The sequence below is a fragment of the Oncorhynchus keta genome, unplaced genomic scaffold (assembly GCF_023373465.1).
Source record: "Oncorhynchus keta strain PuntledgeMale-10-30-2019 unplaced genomic scaffold, Oket_V2 Un_contig_14811_pilon_pilon, whole genome shotgun sequence".
NCBI lineage: Eukaryota > Metazoa > Chordata > Actinopteri > Salmoniformes > Salmonidae > Oncorhynchus > Oncorhynchus keta.
In genome coordinates, this window is record NW_026278964.1 from 75250 (window position 1) to 98847 (window position 23598).

The 23598-nt window shown below is 39.5% G+C and overlaps 1 protein-coding gene across 50 annotated transcripts; it reads right to left on the bottom strand.

Annotated features, from left to right (window-relative positions):
- Positions 1-1077: 1077 nt before the first annotated feature.
- On the bottom strand, positions 1078-22585 carry LOC127918772 (uncharacterized). 50 transcript variants are annotated; one of them, XM_052501968.1, is made up of 10 exons: positions 22429-22585; positions 18724-18922; positions 17389-17508; positions 15161-15279; positions 8541-14406; positions 8439-8506; positions 8371-8404; positions 8201-8234; positions 8099-8166; positions 7843-8064 (listed from the first exon to the last, which is right to left on the bottom strand). In XM_052501968.1, the coding sequence occupies exon 5, from the start codon at positions 10837-10839 to the stop codon at positions 9187-9189; it is 1653 nt and encodes a 550-aa protein (XP_052357928.1). In that variant the 5' UTR covers positions 10840-14406; positions 15161-15279; positions 17389-17508; positions 18724-18922; positions 22429-22585; the 3' UTR covers positions 7843-8064; positions 8099-8166; positions 8201-8234; positions 8371-8404; positions 8439-8506; positions 8541-9186. The 50 variants fall into 50 exon arrangements, with proteins under 50 accessions (XP_052357957.1, XP_052357955.1, XP_052357947.1 ...); XM_052501997.1 differs by lacking the exons at positions 8201-8234; positions 8439-8506 and adding exons at positions 1078-6557; positions 6648-7826 and having other exon boundaries at positions 8031-8166; positions 9017-14406; XM_052501995.1 differs by lacking the exons at positions 8201-8234; positions 8371-8404 and adding exons at positions 1078-6557; positions 6648-7826 and having other exon boundaries at positions 8031-8132; positions 9017-14406.
- Positions 22586-23598: the final 1013 nt, after the last annotated feature.

The following is a 23598-nucleotide window of genomic DNA, read 5'->3' on the forward strand; positions in this document are numbered from 1 at the left end:
ACACTCCAATCTACTACAACGTTCATATTCAATGTGATAAAAACAACTTGTTCCTTACTTTTATTTCTTGAAACCACTTTTCAGACCTTGTTTTTCCTTTACCTCATGTAGATGTACCCCTTGACTTCTGTTGAAACATTTAGTGTTTGTGTGTTTATCTTCTTGCCAAGTTTCCCGCAGAAGTGTATCCAGGTGAGTATCTGAAGTTACGTTTTAACATGAATGTTTACAGGTTTGGTGCCAGGAACAAATAAATCAAATCAGATTTTATTGGTCACATACACAGGGTTAGCAGATGAGTAAGAGGTCAAGTACATTAGTGTCTAGTTCCTCTGTCCAGTGTCTGTGTTCTTTTTCCCATCTTAATCTTTTCTTTTTAATGGCCAGTTTGAGATATTGCTTTTTCTTTGCAACTCTGCCTCGAGGCCCACCATCCCAGTCACCTCTTCACTGTTGACGTTGAGCCTGGTGTTTTGTGGGTATTATTTAATGAAGCTGCCAGTTGAGGACTTGTGAGGGTGTTTCTCAAACAAGACACTCTAATGTACCTGTACTCTTGCCCAGTTGTGCACCGGGGCCTCCCACTCCTCTTTCTATTCTGGTTAGAGCCAATTTGCGCTGTTCTGTGAAGGGAGTAGTACACAGCATTGTACGAGATCTTCAATTTCTTCAATGTCTCGCATAGAATAGCCTTCATTTCTCTGAACAAGAATAGGCTGACGAGTTTCAGAAGAAAGATATTTGTTTCTGGCCATTTTGAGCCTCTAATCGAACCCACAAATGCTGATGCTCCAGATACTCATCTGGTCTAAAGAAGGCCTTTTTATTGCTTCTTTAATCAGGAACATAGTTTTTAGATGTGCTAACATAATTGCAAAAGGGTTTTTATAAGGAACAATTAGCCTTTTTAAAATGATACACTTGGATTAGTTAACACAGCATGTTATTGGAACACAGGAGTGATGGTTGCTGATAATGGGACTCTGTACTCCGATGTAGATTTTCCATTAAAAAATCTGCCGTTTCCAGCTACAATAATCATTTACAACATTAACAATGTCCACACTGTATTTCTGATCGATTTGATGTTCATTTTAATGGTCAAAAATAGCTTTTCTTTCAAAAACAAGGACATTTCTAAGTAACCCCAAACTTTTGAACGGAAGTGTATATCAGAAAAAATAGCAGCAGGAAGAGTTATACAGCTAGAGACACAATACTGTTAATATATATATCAGAACAAATAGCAGCAGGAACAGTTATACAGCTAGAGACACAATACTGTTAATATATATATCAGAAGAAATAGCAGCAGGAACAGTTATACAGCTAGAGACACAATACTGTTAATATATATATCAGAACAAATAGCAGCAGGAACAGTTATACAGCTAGAGACACAATACTGTTAATATATATATCAGAAGAAATAGCAGCAGGAACAGTTATACAGCTAGAGACACAATACTGTTAATATATATATCAGAAGAAATAGCAGCAGGAACAGTTATACAGCTAGAGACACAATACTGTTAATATATATATCAGAAGAAATAGCAGCAGGAACAGTTATACAGCTAGAGACACAATACTGTTAATATATATATCAGAAGAAATAGCAGCAGGAACAATTATACAGCTAGAGACACAATACTGTTAATATATATATCAGAAGAAATAGCAGCAGGAACAATTATACAGCTAGAGACACAATACTGTTAATATATATATCAGAACAAATAGCAGCAGGAATGGTTATACAGCTAGAGACACAATACTGTTAAATATATATCAGAAGAAATAGCAGCAGGAACAGTTATACAGCTAGAGACACAATACTGTTAATATATATATCAGAAGAAATAGCAGCAGGAACAGTTATACAGCTAGAGACACAATACTGTTAATATATATATCAGAAGAAATAGCAGCAGGAACAGTTATACAGCTAGAGACACAATACTGTTAATATATATATCAGAACAAATAGCAGCAGGAACAGTTATACAGCTAGAGACACAATACTGTTAATATATATATCAGAACAAATAGCAGCAGGAATGGTTATACAGCTAGAGACACAATACTGTTAAATATATATCAGAAGAAATAGCAGCAGGAACAGTTATACAGCTAGAGACACAATACTGTTAATATATATATCAGAACAAATAGCAGCAGCAACAGTTATACAGCTGGAGACACAATACTGTTAAATATATATCAGAACAAATAGCAGCAGGAACAGTTATACAGCCGGAGACACAATACTGTTAAAATATATATCAGTATATTATGGAACGCACTTATTGCAGCTAAATACAATTATAATTAACCACATGTGCAATCACTCATGTGAGCTGCATCAACACACCCTCCAACCCCTCCTGGGACCATCCCCCAATCCAACCCCCAACCCCTCCTGGACACACTGATTTCAATGTCCTTTGTCAAGGTCAGATGACTTTCAGTCAACAGTCTCTTGTGTGTCTTCACTCCGTAGCCACATACTAGTCTGTCTCTGATGATGTCATTTAGAACACCATTCAACTCAGTGTTCTGATAGGTTCTTTAATGCAGCAGCAAACATTGGTCCTGATTCTCCCTCGTCCTGATGTCTCCTGTGGAACCTGAACCTTTCAGCATTAACTAGTGGTTCCTGTGAAAAATGTCCTTTCAGTATTAACTAGTGGTTCCTGTGAAAAATGTCCTTTCAGTATTAACTAGTGGTTCCTGTGAAACATGTCCTTTCAGCATTAACTAGTGGTTCCTGTGAAAAATGTCCTTTCAGTATTAACTAGTGGTTCCTGTGAAACATGTCCTTTCAGTATTAACTAGTGGTTCCTGTGAAAAATGTCCTTTCAGTATTAACTAGTGGTTCCTGTGAAAAATGTCCTTTCAGCATTAACTAGTGGTTCCTGTGAAAAATGTCCTTTCAGTATTAACTAGTGGTTCCTGTGAAACATGTCCTTTCAGTATTAACTAGTGGTTCCTGTGAAACATGTCCTTTCAGTATTAACTAGTGGTTCCTGTGAAAAATGTCCTTTCAGTATTAACTAGTGGTTCCTGTGAAAAATGTCCTTTCAGTATTAACTAGTGGTTCCTGTGAAAAATGTCCTTTCAGTATTAACTAGTGGTTCCTGTGAAAAATGTCCTTTCAGTATTAACTAGTGGTTCCTGTGAAAAATGTCCTTTCAGTATTAACTAGTGGTTCCTGTGAAAAATGTCCTTTCAGCATTAACTAGTGGTTCCTGTGAAAAATGTCCTTTCAGCATTAACTAGTGGTTCCTGTGAAAAATGTCCTTTCAGTATTAACTAGTGGTTCCTGTGAAAAATGTCCTTTCAGTATTAACTAGTGGTTCCTGTGAAACATGTCCTTTCAGTATTAACTAGTGGTTCCTGTGAAAAATGTCCTTTCAGTATTAACTAGTGGTTCCTGTGAAAAATGTCCTTTCAGTATTAACTAGTGGTTCCTGTGAAAAATGTCCTTTCAGCATTAACTAGTGGTTCCTGTGAAAATGTCCTTTCAGTATTAACTAGTGGTTCCTGTGAAAAATGTCCTTTCAGTATTAACTAGTGGTTCCTGTGAAACATGTCCTTTCAGTATTAACTAGTGGTTCCTGTGAAAAATGTCCTTTCAGTATTAACTAGTGGTTCCTGTGAAAAATGTCCTTTCAGTATTAACTAGTGGTTCCTGTGAAACATGTCCTTTCAGTATTAACTAGTGGTTCCTGTGAAAAATGTCCTTTCAGTATTAACTAGTGGTTCCTGTGAAAAATGTCCTTTCAGCATTAACTAGTGGTTCCTGTGAAAAATGTCCTTTCAGCATTAACTAGTGGTTCCTGTGAAAAATGTCCTTTCAGTATTAACTAGTGGTTCCTGTGAAAAATGTCCTTTCAGTATTAACTAGTGGTTCCTGTGAAAAATGTCCTTTCAGTATTAACTAGTGGTTCCTGTGAAAAATGTCCTTTCAGTATTAACTAGTGGTTCCTGTGAAAAATGTCCTTTCAGTATTAACTAGTGGTTCCTGTGAAAAATGTCCTTTCAGTATTAACTAGTGGTTCCTGTGAAACATGTCCTTTCAGCATTAACTAGTGGTTCCTGTGAAACATGTCCTTTCAGTATTAACTAGTGGTTCCTGTGAAAATGTCCTTTCAGTATTAACTAGTGGTTCCTGTGAAACATGTCCTTTCAGTATTAACTAGTGGTTCCTGTGAAAAATGTCCTTTCAGTATTAACTAGTGGTTCCTGTGAAAAATGTCCTTTCAGTATTAACTAGTGGTTCCTGTGAAACATGTCCTTTCAGTATTAACTAGTGGTTCCTGTGAAAAATGTCCTTTAAGTATCTCCACAACATCCCCATCGTCTTATTACCTGATCTGTCTGACTGTAGCAGGCTGTCTAGTAAATGATGTGTCTTTGGCCCCGTTATACTAAACCATGGAGGCACAATGTTGTCCTGATCAATGTCATTTACAAGAACTAAATATTCAAACCGTTCTGTATATGAGCTCCACTGCTCAATACTTTCATCAAAATGTCCAATAATATTCCTTCCTTTGTAAATTAAGCTGTTTTCTCCTTCTGACATCCATCTCGAGTCCTTTTCTGCCGTCCATGACGATGTTAACTCTCTTAGATAGCTCCACTATGCCCTGGCCTCTGCTAGTAGTACACTGAGCTAACATTATCCTGGACTGAACCACAGAAAATAACAGCTTAAACAGTAGTAACAACAGACTTCTTCCAGACAGAATAGTTCCTGTAGATTCAGACTTACTCATTACCAATCTGTTGTTATGTCTGGTGGGTTTCATAACCACGTCTGTATAACAATTCAATAATGATGAGACAGGAGCCTGGTTTCCCAAAAGCATCGTATGGCTAAGTTAATTGTTAGATCCTTCGTAGGAGCATTTTACTAGTTTGACTCACTGACTCCGCCCCCAGAATTTGTCATTCTGTTATGAATTCAACCGTGGGAAATTCGTAACAGAGCTGTTTCCCAAAACCATTGTTATTGACTTTGCACTTGAAAACGCTCTTAAACTAATACCCTGACTACACCGCTCGCGTTACAAAATAAATGTAGAAATCTGTTATTCAATTATTGCACCCACACTGCTGGCGCGCGCCCACGAGCGTCTGCGTTGCCAAGGGCTAAAATAGAAGTCAGTTCTATTTCTGACACAGAACGCGCTGCAAGTCCAGCCTCTCCCGTCTCCTCATTGGTTTGTATAACTAGGTACCCACGTGCCATCTCCTCATTGGTTATACCCACGTGGGTGACTGAAAGACGAACGAGGTTGGTGGCTGTAATGCATCTAATTTATGAAAGCTGCCAATCGCAACATAAAGTCCAGAGAAGAAAAAGCCTGGAAGCAGGAGAGATGACTAGAAACGATTCGGTTGACCGTTTTATGTGTGGATTAATTGTCAGAGTAGAGGACCTTGTGCATTTCAGGAAAAATAACAACTCAATGTTTATATCCCAGGACAAATTAGCTACCAACAGCAAGCTAGCTAAATAGGACAAATTAGCTAGCAACAGCAAGCTAGCTAAATAGGACAAATTAGCTAGCAAGTGCAAGCTAGCTAGCTAAATTGCCATAAATGTTTAATGCTTCTCGACCTGTCCCCAAATGAATGTAATTGGTTCAGAGTTTGTTTTGACATTTTAACCTGCGTGTCTTGAACGCGTTTGGTGTAGGGGGACAAAATACATTTATGCACGATGGCAGGCGGTTTGGGTTCCGTGTACTCCTGCCTCAGACCACTCGTAGAACAGCTAAGTGGGTCGTTAGATACTTTTTGCCTTCCTCGTTCTTTATAAACATAGAGGTTCTCCGCTAAACATAATATCACATGGTTTATCCGTCTCTCAGTGACCGATAACTTCAGAACAAAGCTGACTACAAATGCAAAGTTGCCAAAGTTGTCTTTGCAATTGATACAAACAAGCGATGTATAAAGTATTAAATGAAAACCGAGATGACTGCGTTAAACGGTGGCTATAAGCCTATTTCAAACATATTGAAGTACATTTCATGTTCAATCATTTGAGTTTTATTTTGCTAATTGTAGGCTACTGTCTGTAACTTGTCAAAACAAATTTAGTGACGTGTAGCCTGGAATAAAGTGGAGGACGTTCAAACAACGTGAGTCGAGGTGGAACCAAAACATGTAATTATCATTGAAAGGAAAAGCTTCCATCCAATCCAAGCCACCGGAAGGAAGTAGCTTTGTGCAATTTACTTAATGTGAACCACAATGACCTGAGTGTAACTGTTGCAACACTGGTTTCTTCAGTGAATGATAACTCTCCTCTCCCACAGCAGACAACAGACTGTATTGATATCTCAGTTCTCCTGGAAGGTATGATTTCAGTTCCAGAGTATCTCCTGCGACTTTGCCTTTCATGATGTCCATCACTTCAGATGACACGTGGTCGTTTTTGGTGTTTCTCCACTTGTGAAGTGACTGGTGCGTTTTCCAGTTGTCTGAAATAGAAGATGTCTACTTGGCATGACTCTGTCTTGACCACAGCTAGTAGTAACCTGGAAAGTCCATCTGACTCTGTCTTGACCACAGCTAGTGGTAACCTGGAAAGTCCATCTGACTCTGTCTTATTTACAGCTAGTAGTAACCTGGAAAGTCCATCTGACTCTGTCTTGACCACAGCTAGTAGTAACCTGGAAAGTCCATCTGACTCTGTCTTATTTACAGCTAGTAGTAACCTGGAAAGTCCATCTGACTCTGTCTTGACCACAGCTAGTAGTAACCTGGAAAGTCCATCTGACTCTGTCTTGTTTACAGCTAGTAGTAACCTGGAAAGTCCATCTGACTCTGTCTTGTTTACAGCTAGTAGTAACCTGGAAAGTCCATCTGACTCTGTCTTGTTTACAGCTAGTAGTAACCTCTAACAGAGTAGATCATACACTACATAGATAAAGGAGAGAGAGATACTGATCCTCTAACAGAGTAGATCATCCACTACATAGATAAAGGAGAGAGATACTGATCCTCTAACAGAGTAGACCATCCACTACAGAGATAAAGGAGAGAGATACTGATCCTCTAACAGAGTAGATCATCCACTACATAGATAAAGGAGATAGATACTGATCCTCTAACAGAGTAGACCATCTACTACAGAGATACAAGAGTATTGCTGTAATAAACTGTTACAACAAACTACACATTACAAAAAAAAAAATAAAAGTAATATATGACATCTTGGAGATTCTTCTCTTCACTAATAATATCATACATTCTGACTAGTGACTGATCTTGGGTCAAAGGTAATTGATCCAACACCACTGGAATTGACAGCATGATCCATGGAGAAGTCACTGTTCATAGACAGACAGCTGGGAACAGTATACTCTGCTCTCTGAGTGTGTGTGATAAGATAATGTATATTTTGAAAGGTAATGATAAAATAATTCCACTTTGAAACCTTAAAACTGTATGAAATTGATTAGAATTATAAAATTATAATCTGATGAAGTGTGTAGTTTTAGTCAGAATTAGGTTAAACAATGTATCTGTATAGTGGAAAAACACAGACTGTCTGAGCAAGGCGTAGCTTAGGATTTGAACTTGTATGTGTGTGCCGAAGACAAAAAAAAGAGTACAGTTAAACTGTGTTTGGACCGACCTGGCTCGGACTCGGAGGAACCTATGATAGCATAGGGAGTACTTCTCAAGGTTTCCCTAATCTCGGGGAATGGACCTGTCGGCTGGGTAGTGATACACAGTGGTGAGAACTATGGAGAAGGATAAAACTCATCTACTGTTTGTGTGTATGTATGTGTGTAGGATACCTACTGTTTGTGTGTTAGTATGTGTGTAGGATACATACTGTTCCTGTGGTAGTATGTGTGTAGGATACCTACTGTTTGTGTGTTAGTATGTGTGTAGGATACCTACTGTTCCTGTGGTAGTATGTGTGTAGGATACCTACTGTTCCTGTGGTAGTATGTGTGTAGGATACCTACTGTTTGTGTGTTAGTATGTGTGTAGGATACCTACTGTTTGTGTGTTAGTATGTGTGTAGGATACCTACTGTTCGTGTGGTAGTATGTGTGTAGGATACCTACTGTTTGTGTGTTAGTATGTGTGTAGGATACCTACTGTTTGTGTGTTAGTATGTGTGTAGGATACCTACTGTTCCTGTGGTAGTATGTGTGTAGGATACCTACTGTTTGTGTGTTAGTATGTGTGTAGGATACCTACTGTTTGTGTGTTAGTATGTGTGTAGGATATCTACTGTTTGTGTGTTAGTATGTGTGTAGGATACCTACTGTTTGTGTGTTAGTATGTGTGTAGGATACCTACTGTTTGTGTGGTAGTATGTGTGTAGGATACCTACTGTTTGTGTGTTAGTATGTGAGTAGGATACCTACTGTTTGTGTGGAAGTATGTGCGTAGGATACCTACTGTTTGTGTGTTAGTATGTGTGTAGGATACCTACTGTTTGTGTGTTAGTATGTGAGTAGGATACCTACTGTTTGTGTGGAAGTATGTGCGTAGGATACCTACTGTTTGTGTGTTAGTATGTGTGTAGGATACCTACTGTTTGTGTGTTAGTATGTGCGTAGGATACCTACTGTTTGTGTGGAAGTATGTGTGTAGGATACCTACTGTTTGTGTGGAAGTATGTGAGTAGGATACCTACTGTTTGTGTGGAAGTATGTGAGTAGGATACCTACTGTTCCTGTGTTAGTATGTGTGTAGGATACCTACTGTTTGTGTGGAAGTATGTGTGTAGGATACCTACTGTTCCTGTGGTAGTATGTGCGTAGGATACCTACTGTTTGTGTGTTAGTATGTGCGTAGGATACCTACTGTTTGTGTGTTAGTATGTGCGTAGGATACCTACTGTTTGTGTGGAAGTATGTGCGTAGGATACCTACTGTTTGTGTGGAAGTATGTGCGTAGGATACCTACTGTTTGTGTGGAAGTATGTGAGTAGGATACCTACTGTTTGTGTGGAAGTATGTGAGTAGGATACCTACTGTTTGTGTGTTAGTATGTGTGTAGGATACCTACTGTTTGTGTGGAAGTATGTGTGTAGGATACCTACTGTTTGTGTGTTAGTATGTGCGTAGGATACCTACTGTTTGTGTGTTAGTATGTGCGTAGGATACCTACTGTTTGTGTGTATGTATGTGCGTAGGATACCTACTGTTTGTGTGTATGTATGTGCGTAGGATAACTCCTTCCTTCTGTCACTATAGATATAGATGGATAAGTCATTCCTTCTGTCACTATAGATATAGATGGATAAGTCATTCCTTCTGTCACTATAGATATAGATGGATAAGTCATTCCTTCTGTCACTATAGATATAGATGGATAAGTCATTCCTTCTGTCACTATAGATATAGATGGATAAGTCATTCCTTCTGTCACTATAGATATAGATGGATAAGTCATTCCTTCTGTCACTATAGATATAGATGGATAAGTCATTCCTTCTGTCACTATAGATATAGATGGATAAGTCATTCCTTCTGTCACTATAGATATAGATGGATAAGTCATTCCTTCTGTCACTATAGATATAGATGGATAAGTCATTCCTTCTGTCACTATAGATATAGATGGATAAGTCATTCCTTCTGTCACTATAGATATAGATGGATAAGTCATTCCTTCTGTCACCATAGATATAGATGGATAAGTCATTCCTTCTGTCACTACAGATATAGATGGATAAGTCATTCCTTCTGTCACTATAGATATAGATGGATAAGTCATTCCTTCTGTCACTATAGATATAGATGGATAAGTCATTCCTTCTGTCACTATAGATATAGATGGATAAGTCATTCCTTCTGTCACTATAGATATAGATGGATAAGTCATTCCTTCAGTCACTATAGATATAGATGGATAAGTCATTCCTTCAGTCACTATAGATATAGATGGATAAGTCATTCCTTCAGTCACTATAGATATAGATGGATAAGTCATTCCTTCTGTCACTATAGATGGATAAGTCATTCCTTCTGTCACTATAGATGGATAAGTCATTCCTTCTGTCACTATAGATGGATAAGTCATTCCTTCTGTCACTATAGATGGATAAGTCATTCCTTCTGTCACTATAGATGGATAAGTCATTCCTTCTGTCACTATAGATGGATAAGTCATTCCTTCTGTCACTATAGATGGATAAGTCATTCCTTCTGTCACTATAGATGGATAAGTCATTCCTTCTGTCACTATAGATGGATAAGTCATTCCTTCTGTCACTATAGATGGATAAGTCATTCCTTCTGTCACTATAGATGGATAAGTCATTCCTTCTGTCACTATAGATGGATAAGTCATTCCTTCTGTCACTATAGATGGATAAGTCATTCCTTCTGTCACTATAGATGGATAAGTCATTCCTTCTGTCACTATAGATGGATAAGTCATTCCTTCTGTCACTATAGATGGATAAGTCATTCCTTCTGTCACTATAGATATAGATGGATAAGTCATTCCTTCTGTCACTATAGATGGATAAGTCATTCCTTCTGTCACTATAGATGGATAAGTCATTCCTTCTGTCACTATAGATATAGATGGATAAGTCATTCCTTCTGTCACTATAGATATAGATGGATAAGTCATTCCTTCTGTCACTATAGATATAGATGGATAAGTCATTCCTTCTGTCACTATAGATATAGATGGATAAGTCATTCCTTCAGTCACTATAGATATAGATGGATAAGTCATTCCTTCAGTCACTATAGATATAGATGGATAAGTCATTCCTTCAGTCACTATAGATATAGATGGATAAGTCATTCCTTCTATCACTATAGATGGATAAGTCATTCCTTCAGTCACTATAGATATGTCATTCCTTCTGTCACTATAGATATAGATGGATAAGTCATTCCTTCTGTCACTATAGATGGATAAGTCATTCCTTCTGTCACTATAGATGGATAAGTCATTCCTTCTGTCACTATAGATGGATAAGTCATTCCTTCAGTCACTATAGATATGTCATTCCTTCTGTCACTATAGATATAGATGGATAACTCATTCCTTCAGTCACTACAGATATAGATGGAACTAACCTTCCATGGATTTGCATTATTTTCCAGAGAATACATAGAGCCCTGAGTTTGTTATCCATTTCATTCCATGGCTATAATTTAAAGGAAACATTCACCCATTTTGAATGTTATATTGTTTTGTGCATCTCTTAGGGATGTTCTATTGATTCCCAGGTCATTTCATGTTTATCTGAGTTATTAGCGATCAAGCAGTTAGAAATCCGTCTGGTATAATGTAGCAAAGTTGCCCTCACTACACTGGAAGACTTTTAGATCGCAAAAACCTCTATCATTCATGTCAGATTTCAATACTGGTTGATGTTCATAACTCGGGAGGATCACTTTGAATGAGCCATTGATCACATTTTTGCAATTCTATTACCCTGAGAAATGTTTAACTTAAAACATCTTTGGGATAGGGGGCTGCATTTTCACTTTTGGATAAATAATGTGCCCAATTTTAACTTCCTGCTACTCATGCCAAGAATGTAAGATATGCATATTATTAGTAGATTTGGATAGAAAACACTTTGACGTTTCTAAAACGGTTCGAATCATGCCTGTGAGTATAACAGAACTTATGTAGCAGGCAAAACCCGAGAACTACCCATTCAGATTTATTTTTTTGAGGTCACTGTCTATTCAATGAGTTCATTGGGGAACTAGATTTCTAAGGCACTTGTTTGCAGTTCCTACCGCTTCCACTGGATGTCACCAGTCTTTGGAAATAGGTTGAGGTTATTCCTTCGTGCAATGAAGAAGTACGGCCATCTTGAATCAGTGTAACGTTATGTGTACTGTTTGAGAGTTGCGCAAGACTAGAAAGCATGCTTGAGTTTGTTGTCCTCTTGTATTGAAAACATATAGACCCGTCTTCAATTTGATCGATTATTAACGTTTAAAAATACCTCAAGTTGTATTACAAAAGTAGTTTGAAATGTTTTGGCAAAGTTTACAGGTAACTTTTGAGATATTTTGTAATGATGTTTTGCAAATTGGAAGCAGTTTTTTCTGGATCAAAGCACCAAATAAATGGACATTTTGGATATTTATGGAAGGAAGTAATCGAACAAAAGGACCATTTGTGATGTTTATGGGACATATTGGAGTGCCAACAAAAGAAGCTCGTCAAAGGTAAGGCACGATTTATATTTTATTTCTGCGTTTTGTGTTGCGCCTGCAGGGTTGAAATATGCTACTCTCTCTTTGTTTACTGTTGTGCTATCATCAGATAATAGCATCTTATGTTTTCGCCGAAAAGCCTTTTTGAAATCTGACATGTTGGCTGGATTCACAACGAGTGTAGCTTTAATTGAGTATCTTACGTGTGTGATTTAATGAAACTTTGACTTTATATCATTTTATTTTAATTTGGCGCTCTGCATTTTCCCTGGCTTTTGGCCAAGTGGGACACAAGCGTCCCCCTATCCCAGAGTTAACAGAGGGTCTAGCACATTTCTCCTATATTTCTCCTCTCCTGAGTCAGCTCTCCATACTCGTCCTGAGGTGCGTGCTAGCCGTCTGGTGAAGACTGTGCCAGCCCTACGCAATAAGCCTCCTGTGCGCCTCCCCACCCTGCACGTCTTGTGCCAGCTTGGCGCTCCAGACCTCCAGTGCGCCTCCACAGCCCAGTGAGTCCTGCGCCGGCTCTACGCACGGTTTCCCAGTTCGCCAGGAGAACCCAGTGCGGCCTGTTCCAGCTCCCCGCACGTGTTGTGCTAAAGTGGGCATGCAGCCAAGAGGAGCTGTGCAAGTACTACGCACCAGATCTCCGGCCTCCAGCGACGGCCTCCAGCGACAGCCTCCAGTCCGGAGCCTCCAGCGACGGCCTCCAGTCTGGAGCCTCCAGCGACGGCCTCCAGTCTGGAGCCTCCAGCGACGGCCTCCAGTCTGGAGCCTCCAGCGACGGCCTCCAGTCCGGGGCCCGCAACGAGGGTCCCCGCACCAGAGGTGCCACCAAAGTGGGGTGAGCCAGTGGTGGAGCGGGGTCTGCGTCCCGCATCTGAGCCGCCGCCGCGGATAGATGCCCACCCAGACCCTCCCCTATAGGTTTAGATTTTGAGGGGGTACCTTTGAGGGGGGTACCTTTGAGGGGTACTGTCACGCGGATTTTGTAGTAGACTTGATGTCACGCCCTGACCTTAGCCATCCTTTTTATGTCTCTATTTTGGTTTGGTCAGGGCGAGTTAGGGTGGATATTCTATGTGTTGTGTTTCTATGATTTTCTAGGTTTTGGCGGGTATGGTTCTCAAACAAGGACAGCTGTCTATCGTTGTCTCTGATTGGGAACCATACTTAGGTAGCTCTTTTTCTACCTGTGTTTATGGGAAGTTGATTTTGTTTAGGGCACATAGCCTTTGAGCTTCACGGTTTGTCATTGGTAGTGTTTATTGTTTTGTCTGCGTCATTCTTAATTAAAAAGAATATGTACGCTCACCACGCTGCACCTTGGTCCTCTCCTTTCGACAGCCTTAAGCTACAACAGACACTTGAGCTGCAACAGATCTCCACAATGATTTGATGTTGCTACCAACCTTATTATAACGGCAAAATTAAACATTTGTTAACAAAACAATATTGTTCTCACATGCTAGTGTTATTTAACACTGTAAATTAAAGGAATCTGGTTTTGGGTGCATCTTTAAAACACTGCAATTGTGTTCATTTGTTGGTAGAAATGTGTTCAACATCCACTGAAGTACAGTAGCTAGCAAGTTTACTAGGGGTGCTTTCGTAAATTTTGCTCTGCTCTGAAATACGAACGCTCTTGTTCGAGTGTCCTAGAGCACTTGATATTGATGAATTTACTGAACGATAAAACGGTTCACGGAACGTATTTAACGATTCCAGGCAGATAGTTAGCTTGCTACAGTACAATGTCTTTCATTTGTTTCTTTTAGGAGTATGACACTCGAATAAAAAACATGGGCTGGCGTACACCCATAGAAAATGATTTTATGTAGAGGTGCTGACTAACAATGAATAAACTGTAAACTATAAAAATAAAGAGTTGCACACTCCATAAATAAACTCCCTCCCAGTAATTTATTGGGTAAATCTCCAACGTTTCGGCATCACTGTGCCTTCTTCAGGGTGTATGACTCTGCCAACATCGGCATGTTAATCCTGAATATGTTAACTCTGCAGTTTACACATACACAGATTCCAGATTGAGATGATGGTTCCTTATAACGATGTAAAAACTTCAACATGCACTTCAGGATGAAAAGGAGCACCTCCCAACCCCTCTGCGAGGAAACAGCTACAGAAAATAACCAACCAGGCAGTCGGTCAGCCATCCATTCTAGTAGACAATCAGCTCATGAATGTTCTGTGGTTACTAGGAAATCAACAGTCAATCAGGTAAAATATTGTCATGCCATTATAAACAAATCTTGATCAGGTACCTAACATAATAAATCCCCATGAAACTACATTTAAAAATATATCAAAACTATATTTCAATAGATGAAATACATTACATGAAGCATTAGACAAGCTACAGACAACGAACACAATTGCATTTTATCTATGGCAATTTGTATAAACAGAGATACCGTGACGAGATCCTGAGAGCTGAAAATGTCCCAGTTCTTCCATGGCCTGCATAATTACCAGACAAGTCACCCATTGAACATGTTTGGGATGCTCTGGATCAACGTGTATTCAGTGTTCCAGTTCCCGACACTATCCAGCAACTTAACACAGCCATTGAAGAGGAGTGGGATAACATTCTACAGGCCGCAATCAACAGCCTGATTAAGTCTAAGTGAAGGAGATGTGTCGCACTGCATGAGGTAAATGGTGGTCACTACAGATACTGACTGGTTCTGATCCACGCTCCTACCTTTTCTTTAAGGTATCTGTGACCAACAGATGCATATCTGTAATCCCAGTCATGTGAAATCCATAGATTTCCATAAATTAACTGTAACTCAGTGAAATCTCTGAAATGGTGGCATGTTGAGTTGTTCTATTTTGTTCAGTATACATAAAGCACTGATTATTAGCAGATGCTTTATATACTCACATAAAAAAATAGAGAAAATTATTATATTCAACAGTAATATCATAAATGCTGACCAGTAACTTACCTGGGGTCAAAGGTTCCTGTTCCATCACTCAAATTAACAGGATGGTCCATAGAGAAGTCACTCTTCATGGACAGATGACTGGTTACTGGAGAGACTGGTCTCGAGTCCTTTGGACACCTCTAGAATAGTTATTAAATGTCCACAGAGCAAATTATAATCACGAAACAATATGAACAATACAACTTTATAAGATTCAAAATCATAGAACTGAACCATAAAATGCTTATACAGTGGGGAGAACAAGTATTTGATACACTGCCGATTTTGCAGGTTTTCCTACTTAAAAATTACAGACCTCTACATGCTTTGTATCATAGGTACACTTAAACTGTGAGAGACGGAAATCCAGAAAATCACATTGTATGATTTTTAAGTAATTCATTTGCATTTTATTGCATGACATAAGTATTTGATACATCAGCAAAGCAGAACTTAATATTTGGTACAGAAACCTTTGTTTGCAATTACAGAGATCATACATTTCCTGTAGTTCTTGACCAGGTTGCACACACTGCAGCAGGGATTTTGGCCCACTCCTCCATACAGACCTTCTCCAGATCCTTCAGGTTTCGGGGCTGTCGCTGGGCAATACGGACTTTCAGCTCCCTCCAAAGATTTTCTATTGGGTTCAGGTCTGGAGACTGGCTAGGCCACTCCAGGACCTTGAGATGCTTCTTACGGAGTCACTCCTTAGTTGCCCTTGCTGTGTATTTCGGGTCGTTGTCATGCTGGAAGACCCAGCCACGACCCATCTTCAGTGCTCTTACTGAGGGAAGGAGGTTGTTGGCCAAGATCTCGTGAAACATCGCCCCAACCATCCTCCCCTCAAAATGGTGCAGTCATTCTGTCCCCTTTGCAGAAAAGCATCCCCAAAGAATGATGTTTCCACCTCCATGCTTCACAGTTGGGATGGTGTTCTTGGGGTTGTACTCATCCTTCTTCCTCCAAACACGGCGAGTGGAGTTTAGACCAAAAATCTCTATTTTTGTCTCATCAGACCACATGACCTTCCCCCATTCCTCCTCTGGATCATCCAGATGGTCATTGGCAAACTTCATACGGGCCTGGACATGCGCTGGCTTGAGCAGGGGGACCTTGCGTGCGCTGCAGGATTTTAATCCATGACGGCGTAGTGTGTTACTAATGGTTTTCTTTGAGACTGTGGTCCCAGCTCTCTTCAGGTCATTGACCAGGTCCTGCCGTGTAGTTCTGAGCTGATCCCTCACCTACCTCATAATCATTGATGCCGCACGAGGTGAGATCTTGCATGGAGCCCCAGACCGAGGGTGATTGACCGTCATCTTGAACTTCTTCCATTTTCTAATAATTGCGCCAACAGTTGTTGCCTTCTCACCAAGCTGCTTGCCTATTGTCCTGTAGCCCATCCCAGCCTTGTGCAGGTCTACAATTTAATTCCTGATGTCCTTACACAGCTCTGGTCTTGGCCATTGTGGAGAGGTTAAAGTCTGTTTGAAAGAGTGTGTGGACTGGTGTCTTTTAGACAGATAACAAGTTCAAACAGGTGCAGTTAATACAGGTAATGAGTGGAGAACAGGAAGGATTCTTTATGAAAAACTAACAGGTCTGTGAGAGCTGGAATTCTTACTGGTTGGTAGGTAATCAAATACTTATGTCATGCAATAAAATGCAAATTAATTACTTAAAAATCATGCAATGTGATTTTCTGGATTTTTGTTTTAGATTCCGTCTCTCACAGTTGAAATGTACCTATGATAAAAAATTACAGACCTCTACATGCTTTGTAAGTAGGAAAACCTGCAAAATCGGCAGTGTTTCAAATACTTGTTCTCCCCAGTGTATCTGTTGCATCATTAAGACAATTTGTATCTAAAACAAGGCCAGAACAGATTAACATCTACTATTAGCAGACATTTTCAGATGTCGGCAGGGTAGCCTAGTGGTTAGAGCGTTGGACTAGTAACCGAAAGGTTGCAAGTTCAAATCCCTGAGCTGACAAGGTACAAATCTGTCGCTCTGCCCCTGAACAGGCAGTTAACCCACTGTTCCTAGGCCGTCATTGAAAATAAGAATTTGTTCTTAACTGACTTGCCTAGTAAAATAACGGTTAAAAAAAAAAGTTACAAAAAAATATATATATATATATATGGCCATATGTTAACTTATTGGGGTCAAACTGAATAGATTTTTATGTGGCCAGAAGTTTGCAGTGTATGTTGAGGACTAATGAATTCTGACCAGTAACTTACCTGGGGTCAAAGGTTCCTGTTCCATCACTCAAATTAACAGGATGGTCCATAGAGAAGTCACTCTTCATGGACAGATGACTGGTTACTGGAGAGACTGGTCTCTGAGTTTGGTTAGAGATTCTGGAAAACAGAATAAATCACAATGAAACTACATTTAAAAATATATCCAAAATATATTTCAATAGATAAAATACATTACACAAGCATTAAAATATATGCCCATAAAAAAGAAAAAATATAACCTATGAAACATTCAAATACATTACAAATATAATTAAATATATTAAAATATACGACACTGAACATAAATATAAACGCAACATGTAAAGTGTTGGTCCCATGTTTCATGAGCTGAAATAAAAGATCCCAGAAATGTTCTACACGCACAAAAAGCTTATTTCTCCCAGAGCTGTTGCCAGAGAATTGAATGTTAATTTCTCTACCATAAGCTGCCTCCAACATCATTTTAGAGAATTTGTCAGTATGTCTAACCGGCCTCACAACCGCAGACCACGTGCACGATGTTGTATAGTCGAGTGGTTTACTGATGTCACCGTTGTGAACAGAGGTCCCCATGGTGGCGGTGGGGTTATGGTATGGGCAGGCATAAGCTACAGACAACGAACACAATTGCATTTTATCTATGGCAATTTGAATGCACAGAGATACCGTGACGAGATCCTGAGACCTATTGTCATGCCATTCATTCACCGCCATCACCTCATGTTTCAGCATGATAGTGTAGAGCCCCATGTCACAAGGATCTGTACACAATCACTGGAAGCTGAAAATGTCCCAGTTCTTCCATGGCCTGCATAATTACCAGACAAGTCACCCATTGAACATGTTTGGGATGCTCTGGATCAACGTGTATTCAGTGTTCCAGTTCCCGACACTATCCAGCAACTTAACACAGCCATTGAAGAGGAGTGGGATAACATTCTACAGGCCGCAATCAACAGCCTGATTAAGTCTAAGTGAAGGAGATGTGTCGCACTGCATGAGGTAAATGGTGGTCACTACAGATACTGACTGGTTCTGATCCACGCTCCTACCTTTTCTTATAAGGTATCTGTGACCAACAGATGCATATCTGTAATCCCAGTCATGTGAAATCCACAGATTAGGGCCTAATTTGTTTATTTCAATTGACTGATTTCCATAAATTAACTGTAACTCAGTGAAATCTCTGAAATGGTGACATGTTGAGTTGTTCTATTTTTGTTCAGTATACATAAAGCACTGATTATTAGCAGATGCTTTATATACTCACATAAAAAAATAGAAAATTATTCTATTTAACAGTAATATCATAAATGCTGACCAGTAACATACCTGGGGTCAAAGGTTCCTGTTCCATCACTCAAATTGACAGGATGGTCCATAGAGAAGTCACTCTTCATGGACAGATGACTGGTTACTGGAGAGACTAGTCCTTGTGATGTGCCTCCATCCACACTTTATCCAGAGGCAGTGCCCCCTTCCTCTCTCTACAGAATTTCATCCTCACCACGCAGACTGATTGTCGAGACACCTAGCGTAGGGTACAGATCAGCAGAACTAAAACCCACAACATAGTCACATTACATTCATCACCGGATTAAACATGATAGTGTGACATTTTTTTTTTATGTACAGTTGAAGTCGGAAGTTTACATACACCTTAGCCAAATACATTTAAACTACATTTTTCACAATTCCTGACATTTAATCCTAGTAAAAAATCCCTGTTTTAGGTCAGTTAGGATCACCACTTTATTTTAAGAGAATAGAGAGAATGATTTATTTCAGATTTTATTTCTTTCATCACATTCCCAGTGGGTCAGACATTTACATACACTCAATTATTATTTGGTTACATTGCCTTTAAATTGTTTAACTTGGGTCAAACATTTCAGGTAGCCTTCCACAATAAGTTGTGTGAATTTTGTCCCATTCCTCCTGACAGAGCTGGTGTAACGGAGTCAGGTTTGTAGGCATCCTTGCCCGCACACGCCTTTTCAGATCTGCCCACATATTTTCTATGGGATTGAGGTCAGGGCTTTGTGATGGCTCTCCAATACCTTGACTTTGTTGTCCTTAAGCCATTTTGCCACAACTTTTTGTAAGTATGCTTGGGGTCATTGTCCATTTGAAGACCCATTTGCAACCAAGCTTTAACTTCCTGACTGATTTCTTGAGGAGTTGCTTCGATATATCCACATCCTTTTCCTCCCTCATGATGCCATCTATTTTGTGAAGTGCACCAATCCCTCCTGCAGCAAAGCAACCCCACAACATGATGCTGCCACCCCGTGCTTCACAGTAGGGATGGTGTTTTTTCGGCTTGCAAGCCTCCCCTCTTTCCTCATTATGGCCAAACAGTTCTATTTTTGCTTCATCAGACCAGAGGACATTTCTCCAAAAATTACAATCTTTGTCCCCATGTGCAGTTGCAAACCGTAGTCTGGCTTTTTATGGCGGTTTTGGAGCAGTGGCTTCTTCCTTGCCGAGCGGCCTTTCAGGTTATGTCGATATAGGACTCGTTTTATTGTGGATATAGATACTTTTGTACCTGTTTCCTCCAGCATCTTCACAAGGTCCTTTGCTGTTGTTCTGGGATTGATTTGCACTTTTCGCACCACAGTACGTTCATCTCTGGGAGCCAGGCGCGTCTCCTTCCTGAGCGGTATGATGGCTGCGTGGTCCCATGGTGTTTATACTTCCGTACTATTGTTTGTACAGATGAACGTGGTACCTTCAGGTGTTTGGAAATTGCTCCCAAGGATGAACCAGACTTGTGGAGGTCTACAATTATTTTCTGAAGTCTTGGCTGATTTCTTTAGATTGTCCCATGATGTCAAGCAAAGAGGCACTGAGTTTGAAGGTAGGCCTTGAAATACATCCATAGGTACACCTCCAATTGACTCAAATTATGTAAATTAGCCTATCAGAAGCTTCTAAAGCCATGACATCATTTTCTGGAATTTTCCAAGCTGTTTAAAGGCACAATCAACTTAGTGTATGCAAAACTTCTAACTCACTGGAATTGTGATACAGTGAATTATAAGTGAAATAATCTGTCTATAAACAATTGTTGGGAAAATGACTTGTGTCATGCACAAAGCAGATATCCTAACCGACTTGCCAAAACTATAGTTTGTTAACAAGAAATTTGTGGAGTGGTTGAAAAACTAGTTTTAATGACTCCAACTTAAGTGTATGTAAACCTCCGACTTCAACTGTATCTGACACACGGGACAACAAATAATCAAACAAAATATCACAACCGCTCAAATAACATAATAAATTGAAAGAAAAAAGCTAAAGATCTCCCAACCATTTTACTTGTAACATCGCCACATAGGCCTGGTGATTCACTTCCTCATCCCAGTTCCACTTTAACTGAAGTAGAAGCACTTGAACATTAGTTTTGTTTACTCCATAATGTTCTCTTTGCTTTAGTCTATATTCTTATTATTCAATGGTGCCACCTACTGTTGGGTTGGTAAACTATAGAAAAATAGACATTGCAGGAAAGGGGAAAAAACTGACAAAAAGGGGCCCTGTACATTTACTTTGTTATTTTCACCTTCAACAGCTGTCACGTTGTCACCCCTTTATGTAACAACAGTAACCAGAGGGTGGAGCTAACAGTCAGTTGCATACCACAGCAGTAACTCGGGACATTGTACTGAATCTTGCTATACCACAGCAGTAACTCGGGACATTGTACTGAATCTTGCTATACCACAGCAGTAACTCGGGACATTGTACTGAATCTTGCTATACCACAGCAGTAACTCGTGACATTGTACTGAATCTTGCTATACCACAGCAGTAACTCGGGACATTGTACTGAATCTTGCTTCAGGTTGTTGTTTTTTTGTCCTTCAAGACATCTTTTTTAAATTATTTTTTAGCTAAAAGTATAACTTACTTGAAACCAGATTTAGTTATGTTTTTTCCACTCAAATGTGAATTACTGTAGGCCTATAATAATTGTAAACACAACTTTTGAAGAAACTTGGAGTGAGATGATATATGGTTCCTGAAACTGTCCATGAATGGCTTCAATAATACATACAGCCTCATATCATTAATTTTCAAAGACACAAGTTGGCTGATCAGACTTCAAATATGTGATTACTGTATGCTGGCAACACTGGGAAGACGTGGAATAATAAAGTAGGTGTGGGGAATAACAGTAGTGTTGTTGCTGACAAGACAGTAATTGTCCTATATTTTAGACCATTGGTAAGAAGGAGAATTGTTCCACTTATCAGACAAAATAAAAAATTATATCTCATATTTATTTTACTAGGCAAGTCATTTAAGAACAAATCCTTATTTACAATGACGGCCTACCCCGGACGACGCTGGGCCAATTGTGCCGCACTATGGGACTCCCAATTGTGGTTGTGATATAGCCTGATATCGAACCAGGATCTGTAGTGACGTCTATAGCGCAGAGATGCAATGCCTTAGACTGCTGCGCCACTCGGGAGCCCATAAAGCTGCCCATACACCCTAACAAAAGTATTGTTATATTAATTGTCCCTCTAGAAATAAATGTATTCTTTAAAACATGCATCCAATCCCCTTGATCCCTTACGTAGCTGTACCAATCATTTGCTTCAATGTACTGCGGTTCACAGAGCTGTGGCAAGACAGGACAACTATAAGAGGTGCCGTGAGTTGGCAGCTCTGTAAACACGCCTTCAAACACAAAAGTTTGATTTGCGAATATTCATTTATATGCCTCAAACATTAAACTGTTAAAATATTTGATGATTAGTTTAATCATGTGTGTAAGTGCTGGTCGAGAACAAATGGATTGAGAACCCATAAAATAAACATTAAATCCTAGAATTGAAAAGCTCCTGCGCCATCTCTACCAGACAACGCCTAACACGTAGCCCGACTAGTTACCATTTTGAAAACTTCGGTCTGTCAGCAACTCAGCTCAAGTAGCAGTTCTACTAACTAGTAATATCTCATTCCAGGTAGTCATTATTTTACTCTGTCCTTTGGAATAGATTACTGTTCACAAACACTTACTTTATTGTTTACTTCTCTCCATATAGTGTTTTCTGCTCGGTCGTCTCAAAATGGATCCTGTAAAGAATAACAACTTTACTTTCTGTTTCAGCTCAGCCGCCTCCCCACCCTGATAATAACGTTTTTATTGGTATCTTCCACTAGATGGCAGCAAGCACGTGCTGTAACTAGACTTTACAACAGTATATGTTCGGTTTCTTGGTCCAGTTGACTCCTTGTCCTTTATTCATAAAGACAGTGTCTCAGAGGAGGAGTGCTGACCTAGGATCAGGTCTCCCCTCTCCATGTAATCTGATCAATTATGATCTAAAAGGCAACACTGATCCTAGATCAGCTTCTACTCTTTATGAATACTGTCACAGGTGACTCCTCAAGATGAGGCTCATGATTTCTAAGTTATATTCTTCAAGAATCAATTAATGTCATTAATTGAACTGCTTTGCCATGAACATGTCTGTGAGGTCTTACCTTAAAAGGTACAATATAAACCTAATGGTCATTTTAATGGGGTTGAACATCCATCCCATCAGATTGTGTGAAGGATTTTATGAGTTCAGAAAAATACTGACCTGGAAGCATCTCTCTGACCTCATCCTGCTGAAACACACTCAAGTCAAGACCACATAGATACAGTTATATGTCTGTTTTTACCCACTTTTAGAGCCAATGTATGGACTGGTATCCATATGAATCAGTGGAATATACAGACTAGTGAACCACCTCCCAGTAAGGGTTCATCAAATCTAATTTTATTGGTCGCATACACATATTTAGCAGATGTTATTGTGGGTGTAGTGAAATGCTTGTGTTCCTACGTCCAACAGTGCAGTAATATCTAACAATACACGCAAATCTAAAAAGTAAAATAATGGAATGAAGAAATATATAAAATATGAGGATAACATCAAGCATGCAGCACTAAACAGACAGCCATCTCAGGACATTCAACAACTCCTGGGGGCATATCAACATTCTACATGGACTTCCCCTCCTTGTCTCCTTTCCTTCATCTATCAAAATTCTACATGGACTTCCCCTCCTGGTCTCCTTTCCTTCATCTATCAACATTCTACATGGACTTCCCCTCCTTGTCTCCTTTCCTTCATCTATCAACATTCTACATGGACTTCCCCTCCTTGTCTCCTTTCCTTCATCTATCAACATTCTACA